The sequence below is a fragment of the Euprymna scolopes genome, chromosome 17 (genome assembly GCF_053919585.1).
Source record: "Euprymna scolopes isolate OS-2025 chromosome 17, ASM5391958v1, whole genome shotgun sequence".
Classification (NCBI taxonomy): domain Eukaryota; kingdom Metazoa; phylum Mollusca; class Cephalopoda; order Sepiida; family Sepiolidae; genus Euprymna; species Euprymna scolopes.
Genome location: NC_136498.1, coordinates 67,124,057 through 67,136,037, shown reverse-complemented (window position 1 = coordinate 67,136,037; position 11,981 = coordinate 67,124,057). Strand labels below are relative to the sequence as shown.

The following is an 11,981-nucleotide window of genomic DNA, read 5'->3' as shown; positions in this document are numbered from 1 at the left end:
TGGTCATTCCCAGTCCAGATTTCCTGTCTGAGTAAGCCCAATGACTTCTTTGAAGGCTAGGTTTTCTTTCGCTTCATTTATAGCATCTCGGACTTTCCATTTCTTTCCTGTTTTAAGAGAGGGTTGTACTGTCTTTACAACAGTGTCGTTGGAATTGTCCAACATCATCTGGAATCTGACTTTCCCTGCTTTGAACTCCTCTGCAATAGACTTGAGCGGTAATTTTAGTTTGGATTGTTTGCTATATAGGGCAACATTTGATAATCCTGGAGGCAAACCTAGCCATTTCCTCGTATATCTGTTGATTTTCGCTTCGATTGCCTCAACCGTACTCATAGTTACTTCATATATGAGAAGAGGCCATAAAAGAATTGGGATGAGCATGTGTTGAAGACACCATACCTTGTATTTACCTTGAAGTGGACAGCGCCCGATCGTCTTTAGACTCTCATCGACGGTTTTTATTGTCACTTTGACCTGGTTGGAGTCTTTCAAGGTTTTATCGTACCATCTTCCCAGGCTTTTTATTGGTTCTTCTGAGACTGTAGGAATTTTCTGACCACCCACTGAAAAACAGATATCTTCATGCATTATAGTCGTTAATGTAACTTTAAAAATATGAACGCAGTTAATATTTTTACTGGAAAAAAAAAGATATATCTGTTGAAATTCAAATATAGGTTTGTAACAGAAATGAAATTAGTGTTTTTTATGCAATTTATTGATTGAGATTATGTGTTAATTATTACAGGGGGTGTTTGAATGGTGTGAGAGGTTAACCTGTGTCTACAGTTAAATAATGTTCTTTTAATAAAAGTTTACTTATTAATGGCGCTAAGTTATAGAAACCTGCACGTTGTTTAATTGTGCTTGAAATTGCGATAAGCGCAGATTCAAGAAGTCTCCGGCGCGGTTTATTTGAAATAAATTCAACTACTTTAGCCTGTTTAAAGTCAAAGGTGTGATTATGCTGCAATGAATGAGAGAATAATGCACTTAGAGAATTGCTATTTTTTATATCGCTTTTATGTTCACTGAGCCTTTTTTCCAATTTACGCTGAGTTTCACCAACGTATTTATGATGGCAATTGTGGCAAGGAATAGTGTATATACCTCCATTGGAAACTGGTTTGTTATGGAGATGTTTCGTAGTTTTAAATATATGTCTTGTGGTTAGTGATGTGGTTTATACGATAGGAATTTCTAGTTTGTTTAGTGTGTTACAGATTATTGTATCATTGGTGTGTGTAGGTAAAAGAAGATGTCTGTTTATGAGAGAAAGGTCTGGTGTGTATGATTTTTTATTATTTATTCTGGAAAATATTTGTGTGGCTTTTCTCTTGGCATACAATATGAAATATGTCGGATATTGCAAGGTTTTCAAAATGTTTGTGAGGTATTTGAATTCTTCGTCCAGATATTCAGGACTGCAAATTCTGAAAGCGCGTAAGAAGAAACTAATTATCATCCCTGTTTTTATTTTATTATTATGGTGTGAGTAGAAATGTATGTAATCGTTTTTGTGTGTAGTTTTGCGGTGAACTTTGAAGGATAGTTTATTATTGGATTTTATAATAAGTATGTCTAGAAAAGGTAATGATTTATTGTTTTCTGTTTCATAGGTAAACTTTATGGAAGGTTCGACTGAGTCTAATTTGTCTCTAATGATATTTATGCGGGTATTTTCAGGAAGAAAAATTAAAATGTCGTCAATGTATCTGAAATACTCTGTGTTTGGAGGTAATCTTAATTTGAAAGGACCAGATTCTAGGAATTCTAAGTAAAGGCAAGCTAATACTCCACTAAGAGGGTTACCCATAGGAAGACCAAAATTTTGTTTATAGAAATTGTTATTGAAGTGAAATAAGATAAGTAAAAAAAGAAGAGGGAGAACAAAAATGAAGCACAACAGAAAAAGAAAGAAAGAAAGAATGACTAAAAATGGGGAAAATAAGTGATTAAAAAAGAAAAAAAATAAAGAAAGAAAAGAAAAAAATGAAAGAACAAAAGTAAGGAGAAAGAAAGAATGAAAAGAAAGCAATAAAGAAAAAGGATAAAAGAGAAAAACAGAAAAAATAGAATAAAATATGAAAATAAATATAATATAATAAAATAAATAAATAGAATGGAAATAAGCGAGAAAGAAAATAAAGAAAATAAATATGGGAAGAACGACAATAATATTAAGCACAACAGGAAAAAAGATAGAAACAACTGACCAAGAAAAGAAAAGAAGAAAGAATGGCTTAAAAAGAAAAAGAACAAAAAAGAAGAAATCGCTGAAAAAGAACAAAATTAAATAAAATAAAAAGGAGAAAACAAAACAAAATAAAGATAAAAGATAAAAACAGATAAAAAAATGAAAGAACCATCATAATCGATCTAATCCCCACCACGCCCAAATTGAAATATATGGCTCTCGTCTTGGGGAAGCCTTATGTCTTGACAAGCTTCTGGAAGTAACCTTCACTCCTGATCTGAAAAGAAGCGCATATATAAAATCTGTAGCCAAAATCGATGGAAAAATGGTTGGATCACTCTACCTCTACAGTAGATATCTCATTGCTTATGCAATTCTCTATCTGCATAAGAGCCAAGTACGTCCTCAAATGGAATACTGTTCGCACATATGGACAGGAGCTGCTCGGCGATCCTATCTTGCCTTGATAAAGTTCAAAACAATTTTAAAATCTAGTAATTGATGCCTTTTTCTCTTCGCTGCAACCCCTTTCCCGCAGAGGAGACGTCGCGAACTTGTCTCTGCTCTATCGCTATTTTAATGGCAAGTGTTTGAGTAAACTCAAATCTATGGACCCCCCTCGCGAAAAAAACCCAACAAAAAACACTCGAACTATAACCACTGTATATGATTTTCCCCACTCTATCTGTACCTAGATCTAAACGCAGATTCCATGAACAAAGCTTCGTTCACAGAACCGCCCGCCTGTGGAACAATATTCCGCTGACCTGCTTCCCGGTTGAATACAATATGGTAGCCTTCAAATCCAATGTAAACAAATTCTTGTGTAGCCGTCCCCATAAGTAATCAAATTCTACCCAGTTTACACCATTTGTGATTAATACACTATTACCTTACATTCATTAACGCTTATCTTCGAGTGGCCTTGGGGCCTTTATAAGTAGTGGCTCCCAAGTAAAAAAAAACAACAAAAAAAAACTTGAAATCAACAATTTGGAAAAAAAGAAGAAAAAAGATTCCCCACAAAAAATGTCCCCAACGACGAACAAGTTCTAACATTTTGAGAATAAAGAATCCCACTAAAAAAGACAATGCGAAAACATTATCTTTTCCCTAAATCTTTATTTTTGTTTTGCGACCAGGTGAAAAATAGAAATAACCTTTTTATGAAGGCAAACACTTTATGGCACGCCTTTGAAAACTTACGTTCTTATTGACATACAACGATGGCGACCAAACGGCGTTTTTCTTAGTTTTGTTTTATTTATTGATTATCTTCTTTTTTTTTTTTAATTTACGATCAGTCGTAAAATGATTATCTTTTTCTGGTATTTAGGAAGGACAGGATAAAAAAAAAAAAAAAAAAAAAAAAATAGCACATCAACTTTCTACTTTACTTGCGATTAATGGCTTCCTCTCAGTGGCACAAGCCTTTGGCCAAAATGTTGGTAGCAAGCATTTCAAAGTAACGAATAAATATCCCCATCAGAATTAGCATCACTATAACGATTTAAAGATATATATAACAAAGAAAGATATTTTGATTTTTATGACGAAAGAAAAAAAGAAAGAAAAAAAGAGGGTGATATAGATAAGGAATAATCAACAATAATTAGATAACATTAAAAAGTCAAAGGAAACGTTTCAATTACCGGCGTTGAAGAAATTGTGACGCTAGCTTGGCGAATGCGCAAGTACTAAATTGTTTTTCATGAGTTTGTATGTGGCTATATATATATATATATATATATATATATATATATATATATATATATATATATATATATATATATATATATATATATATATGTTCATGGGGAAATATGTTTATTTAGTTATATTTCACATTTTATTTATACCTTTAATTTATAAATATCCATGTAACTACCGAACATATACAAATAAATGACAAACAGTCTATATTCCAAAATTCAAGATGTTGTCCATCTTACCGTTTATTTCTTTAAGTACGTTGAAATGCTCAATTCCTGACAGCACCTGTTTCGTAGCGCAGAATCATTCATGTAAATATTATGTCAATTTTAAAAAAAAATTTATTCCGCCCTTAGATCACCAGAAGGAAATGTACTAATTAAATTAAAGTTGATAAGTTCCTTTAAGTTGATAAGTTCATTTTCTTTGGAATTAAATAACTCGAAAAAGACTTATATGTCGTTAAACGAAAAACAACTGAATTAAACTAAACCCTCTCCCCCTTTCTTTTCCCATTAACTTACTATGATTTTTTTCACCTTTCTAACTAAATTGGTTACATCACTCTTTAATGTCTTTGTAATCATTTAGAGATCGAGAGATTATTCGTGACCATATGATTTATATATGTGTGTCTGCATCCTCCACTTTCCCCTTAAAACTCTAATGTGCAACTTGATTTCATTGCTTAATTTGTCAACTTGTCATCGCTTTGCAAAGTTAGTTACTTGAAGCCAACATTTTATATAATAAACATTCCATTCGTAAGTTTGTTGTAAATGCAATACAAGAACTTTCGCATTTATTCATATTAAAACAGATATTAACATTTTGCTAATTTTGATACAAATTTATGCTTAAAATCAGACAATCTAGCTTATTTTTTTGCTGAATCTCAAACAAATTGCTAACAAAGGGTTTTAACTGGCATAGTGTGCATGAATAACCTTTCTTTCAGATGAAAAAAAGTTTACCGCAAGTAATCTTGCCGAAATGTGTCAACGGCCGCTATCTTTAAGATCCAACGTTTGCGTGTTTAACTTTGGGGAACATTGTCTTTTTTGTGAAGCAAAATCTGATAGGAAGAAAAGAGGTTTTGATGTTTCCCATGTAGAACTATTGAGTTTAAGAAGTTTGAAAAGTTTGTGACAAAGTCCGAAAAACATTTATGACTGTGCATCCACTGTTAAAGGTAAAATAGTTTATGTAGCTGACCTTGTTTCACCTTGTAGTACGTTATCACAAAACATGCTTTGCAAACTTTGATTCCAATAAAAACATTCCTAATGTATTCTCTTCTGCTAATTCTTCTACGAAACAAAACCTTGGTAGACCAGAGGATTCAGAGAGAGAGAGAGAGAGAGAGAGAGAGAGAGAGAGAGAGCGAGAAAGAGAGAGAGAGAGAGAGAGAGAGAGAGAGAGAGAGAGAGAGAGAGAGAGAGAGAGAGAGAGAGAGAGAGAGAGCGAGCAGGCATTTCTGGAAGTTGCGAATTATTTGCAGCAAAATTACGAGGCGCAATTCACCATTGTCGATTTTGTTAGAAAAATGGAGGAAATTCTCGAGGACACTGGCTTTGAACCATACAGTCTCTCATACTGGAAATCTCGGTTGCTAGAACATTTCAAAGACAAAATCATTGTGACTGAAATTAATGGGAAACCTAATGTTATTACAGCAAAATGTATTCTCCATGAATTCTATGCACAGAGTCACCCAACAGATAATTCATAATCAGAGGCCATTAGAATCATAGAGAGGGCAGCCAAGCTTATCAAGATTGATATTAAGAGTATTCAGACAAATTCAGAATATTTCCCGTCTAAGAATAATCTTGAACAGGATGCGATTCTTGGATATGTTTCTAAAACATTGTTAATTTTTCTCATCGATGTTTGCAGACAAAGATTTGAAACTTGCATCAATAGGGCAGGCATTAATACAGGCTGTTAGACTCAGAGTTCTCCTTGCACCTTTGCAGTTTGGTTTAGCAGTAGAAATGTGTGAATAATCTGGATTGAGGTTTTTAATTGACACTCTGAATAAGCATGGCTTCTCTTCGCCTTACTCGGAAGTGCAGAAATTCAAAAGAAGTACTGCGCTTGTTCATAGCACTGAAACTCTCTGCTCTGTTCAAACTAAATCTGTCCAGTTCGTAGGTGATAATGTGGACCATAATGTAAGGAGTATTGATGGATTTAAAACATTCCATGGTATAGGCATCATAGCATTTTTACGTCCGGGAAAGTTAAAGCAAAACCAATTCCAAAGATTCAGGTCATTTCAGAAGATATAAGAGTTGGAAAGATCAACATCAAGTATCTAAGTTCACAACACACCAACAAACCACCAATGACATTTAAAGAGCTCCAGATCAAGAAAGTTATCCATTTCACTGCTAATGTTGACATCCTTGAGGAGGTTTCATTAATTTTACATTCGTCCAGACCTATATGGTCAGGCCTTATGCAGTCAGTGCCCAAAGGAACATATCCTAGGAAATCAGCCACAGTTTTCTTGCCAATGATTGACACGGACCCTGATAACTTAATCTGCGTGTACGCTATGTTACATTAATGATTTAGTCAGGAAAAATAACATTACACCAACTTTTTCATTCAATCAGCCACTTTGGTACCAAGTAATGATGATAGTCGAGTCACAGCTTAGTTTCAGTCTCCTGAAAGCATTTATCTTGCGACTTGGTGGGCTCCATACTCAGATGAACTTGCTGGGGTCAATTAGTCATTTGATGACAGGTTCTGGATTGCAATATCTTTTTGAACTTGTGTATGCTGAAAACACAGTCAAGCACATACCAAGTGGCAAAGCAATTGCAAGAGCCATTCGTGTTCACTTCTTAGTTGATGCTGCTCTGAATGCTAATTTTTTAGCGAAAGCCCATGATTTTCCAATTTCACATGTCACTGAGGATGATCAAACTAACACTAATGCAGAAGAGTCATTTTCTTAAAATAAAAACCTGAAGGAAGCTAGCGGCTATTGAAAGGTTTCCTAGATTGGACTGAGCCACTAGATAAAGTTCTGTTATCAGTCTGTGACCAGAATTGTCCAGAGAATCAACCATTTGAATGATATGATGGTTAACCAGCGAACAGCAATACTTTGATATGGTGAAGATCCTGCAATTTTTTATAAAGACAGGGCGAACCGGGAAATGAGAATTGCATCTTGACGTTGTAAAGAAAATGCTGCCAATATTCATCACAGCAGAACACATCCTGCATGCGAAGTCGACTTGCATTTACAGCAAATGGCGGTGCTGCCGAAAAGCCATCCTGAAGTGTACCAGAAATTTTTTGAAGGATTCCATGTGATTAGACGGAGTGATCGCTACTGGGCTGGCTTATCGACGGATCTGGTTATTGAGCAGTGCTGATGAGAAGTATGAAGATGTCTAGAGGTCTTACTCATGGCAGAGGAATGGACAAAATTCAACGATTGGCTTGGATGCTATTACTGGCAGCGTGCGCTGAAATCAAGTTTACAATGCAAGAACAAGCAAACATTCCTTATGGCACTAATGACCAGTGCCAGAAGGCTACTTTATCACCATGATAATCAATGAGAATATTAAGAAAATTAATTACCGTTAATATCGACGAAACTATTGCAGATATATAGGGAAAAGTAGCACAATAAAATTACGCATGAATAACACCAAATATTCATTTTTATAGACTGTTAAAACGTAGTTATGCAAATTAGACAGATATATGAATATGTAAGGGTCTTTTCTCTGTACTCTATATACAACATTTCAAGACACTATGTTGTATTATTGGTTTAAATAATAGTGACATGTTTTTTTATAGTAATACAAGAGTGATTGTATCTATTTTTAATTTTATAAAACTATTTTTCACACACACACACACACACACACACACACACACACACACACACACACACACACACACACACACACACAAAGAACAACAACAACAACAACAACAACAACAAAAAGAAAAACCCCGAAAATTCCATGAACAAAACTTTTTTCCTAATGCTGCCCATTTGGTGAACATAATATCACGAGGCTGCTTCCCAACTGACTATAACATTGTCGTTTTCAAGTCTAACGTAAGCAAATTCTTGTTGAACCGTCGTCGTAAATAATCAATTTCTACCTAATTTCCACTATTTCTGTTTATCACGGTGATTCATCGATTAACCCTTATCCTCGAGTGGCCTCTGGGCCTTGATAAGTCGTGACTCCTCCTGTAAAATATAATATATGACACAAGGTTAAGAAATGGTAGGGGGTGATAGAGGATGGGAAGTCGTCCGTTTGGTCTATTCTCTAAACTAGTTCGAATCACCGAAATACCACATTCACTAACCTACGTATAAGAGTGATATATAGAAAAATAAAACTTTCGCATCTATTCATTTCGATAACACACAAAGACACTCAGAGAGAGAGAGAGAGAGAGAGAGAGAGAGAGAGAGAGAGAGAGAGAGAGAGTAGCTTTAATCAATGACTTGAAGTAATTGGCATTACCGTAATCGTCTTAAGCGGACCGCACAATTACTAACATTCAGCGCCTATAGGACCCTCAGTTTAGTTTTGATCTTAGCTTATCGTTTAAGGTTTAAGAATTGCACAGGTAAATGGAGCCGAGACATATGGCTCCTCCTCTGAGGATTTTATCCTCTTTTTTTTTTTTTGGTTTTATTCGGCTGTTACGAACGTCTGTTATTTGATGATGTCTTTTTTCGGCGATATTTCAATGCGAGATGAGTGTGTTTGTATTTCTCTTTTATGTTGTTTTGTTTTAATTGGGTTTAAGTTCAGCCCGAAAAAAAGGAAATGCTGAAAGATTTGAGAATGCGGGTCGCCACGTGGAAAAAAAAAGTCGGTGCAAAGTTGGGATCAATGGCGGTAATGGGTAATTGGTTGGAAAATGAAATAGTTCGGGAATTAAAGACAGAAGGATTGAACAAAATGGAGAGAACCCTTAAGATAATAATAATAATAATAATAATAATAATAATAATAATAATAATATGCACCCCACCACCATATATATATACGAAAAAAAAAATAGAATGAATATTTCAACGCTATGGAAAATAAGAAGAGAAAACAAAATGAAAAATAGTGAGGTTCTGTCTCTATTTACGGTAATTCATCTAAATTTTTATATGCGAAGAAAAATATATTAAAAGCACTAGTGCATTTGTAAATATCTGCTTTGTGTGATGTAAAGAAAGGTTTCTATTCATTCTTTCGGCTTTTAGGTTTGCATTTTTTTCCCCACATCTTCTATCTATATATCTATAAAAGTGAGAATGGTTGTGCGTGAGGACACTTCTCAAGCTACATGCTAAACGATTTTTTGATCGATAGACTTGAAATTTGATATATAGGATATTCAGACACGTGGAAAACTTTTTAATCGGTTTTCACCCGGAAAAAGAAGGCTGTTAATGGTCCAAAATTTTAAAAATTGGTATGTGGAATTCATCGAATTTGTTTTTGTTAGCTAACTTTTACGAATGCGCATGCGCGAATCGTTCACATGACAGATTCCTTATGTTAAGAATAAGTGGGTTTGAAAACACTTTTTAAAGACCGTGTCAAGCTGGCTTAATGATTATTGTACTTGCCTCAGTGTTTTTTACTTTTGGTTTCGATCTCAGCTCGAATATTTTTTTTATACTTACAAGAAGTGAACTGTTTAGAAAAACATAATACCTGCCTGCGCATGTCACAGTTTCTGTCTGAATAAAAGCATAATATTTATGCGTATTTTACGACCGGGCAACGCTGGACGACCTGCTAGTATATATATCTCTCTCTATTTCTTTCTCTCTCTCTCTCTCTCTCTCTCTATATATATATATATATATATATATATATATAAACTCTTTTTAACTCTTTTTCAAAGTGTTTTTTTAACATGTTTTATTAACTGTTTGCTCGTATATATATATATATATATATATATATATATATATATATATATATATATATATATATTTCTGCGACTTTTAGTTTCGTGAGAGATAGAGTTTGAAAATATGGCGACAGATAGACAGACAGACATACAGACATACATAGTGAGTTTTATAAATATACTAGTGAAAAGAAGCTATCGCATACTCTATGAAGAAACGTAGACTTTTATTTTGATCTTACTAGTGATGTACTGCCCGTCATCTTAATCTTCATAATGCGTTGTGATTGCCGACAGTGCAATAAAGGTATTTTCGTTTTCAACCAGGTTGTCTCATATAAGATAGCTACCATTAAACGCCGGTATTTTATTCTTGCGTACAATAACAGTAATAAATATTGTCCCATTTTACTGCTATAGTTAATGTATTATATGACGACGTACTGCGAACGGATGAGATACTGCATTTTAATCCTACCGAAATAATATAATGAACTAGCGGGGCGGAGGATGCGCCCGACTTTACCCGGTCGTAAAATACGCTTAAAATTTATTTTAACCGGTTAAATATCCATAAAAGAACGGTACAAAAAAAAAAAAAAAAAAATTAGACCATTTGAGACCCCTAGCGCTTTTGGTTTCGGGCGAGATAGAGTTTGAAAATATGGAGACAAACAGACAGACATACAGACGAACATAGTGAGCTTTAAAAATTAAAGGTCCCCATTTATAGTTTGTTTGTGTATTACAACGTAAAGGCACGAAATAAAAACTCCATTTAACACAAGACAAACTATAAGGTTGGAATAACTTTTATTAACAAAAAACTAGATTCAATGTGCGTGTTCAAAAAATAGTTCATTTTCATGTGTCACCTTTCAAAATAATACTAAATAAGACGTTGGAATAAACGAAAAAAAAGGGAGAATTCTAATGAAGAGTACTTATTCCTTGTTTGTTGTTGTTGGTCGAGTAACAGTCACAAAGATAAGTGTTTGCCGGCTTTAACAACGAAAACGGTGACTTCTCGCTTGACTGCACATGTGTCTTGTTTCCTTGGTGTCTTGTTTCTTTCGCTAACGGTTACAAAAATCCTGGGTTCAAATCTCTTCTTGCCGGTTCCCACAGACACGTTGGTTGTCATTTTTTTTTTATCGCGCTCTGCTCACATTGGCTAATTCATTTTTTTTCATTATTTTTCTCTTTTTGACCGGATGGATGCGTCAAGCCTATGCGTAGTGACGCGTTTACACACTTTATCTGTGACAGCCGACGAGTAAACATCCGGCTAGGAGTTTAGTACTTTCTTCATGAATCCTCACAGATGACAGGTGAATTATATATATATATATATATATATATATATATATATATATATATATATATATATATAGTCATCCACATACAGTACTGTTTCACAGCTCACCAGTGCTGTTAGACAGACAACTGCCTTAAGCCATATATATATATATATATATATATATATATATATATATATATATATATATATATTAAAGCCCCCCCCCCACTCTTTGGGCTGAGCACTGTCGTAAGTAATCTCACTCACTACTTAATTTGGCTGAAAATGCGAAGCTCGCGGTTTGTTTACAAACAAGCGGTTTGAGCACTGTACAAGTGGCGGACGGATATTTGTTTAAATAGACATTCGGACAGATTACTTGCAGGCATCGCTTCCGTAGTCGAGGGGTAGAACTGCCGACTGTTAACACGACGGTTCTAGGTTCGATCCTTGGCTTGGGAAAGGTGCTAGTCTAGCGGCACTGATGAGTTGTGATACAACGAAACAGGACTGTATGTCGATGACAATATATATATATATATATATATATATATATATATATTTGTTGTCATCGTCATACAGTTGTTGTCATATATATATATATCTGGGTAGGTTATCCATTTAAATATATGTATATATTTTTTCCTTTTATTCTTCGCCATGGTGTTGAATGGGAGAATTTGAGTTGAGTCCACATGATGTTAGCTGCGGATTTATTTATAGCCGGATAATTACGTGTGGTCCCACGTGGTTTGAAAATCTGGGTAGCTTATCCATTAAAAGGTGCTGAGTGAAATTTGAAAATTAAATAAAATACGTGTTACATTGAACACTTTAAAGCCAAAT

General features: G+C 34.4%; 1 protein-coding gene across 1 annotated transcript; it reads right to left on the bottom strand.

Annotated features, from left to right (window-relative positions):
* Positions 1 to 3: 3 nt before the first annotated feature.
* On the bottom strand, positions 4 to 591 carry LOC145297007 (uncharacterized). Its single transcript, XM_080143228.1, has one exon. The coding sequence runs from the start codon at positions 589 to 591 to the stop codon at positions 4 to 6; it is 588 nt and encodes a 195-aa protein (XP_079999354.1).
* Between the last annotated feature and the right edge of the window lie 11,390 nt (positions 592 to 11,981).

What these genes read in the sequence shown, in the direction of transcription:
- LOC145297007 (XM_080143228.1), bottom strand. Translation starts at nt 591, where the DNA reads ATGCATGAAGATATCTGTTTTTCAGTGGGTGGTCAGAAAATTCCTACA.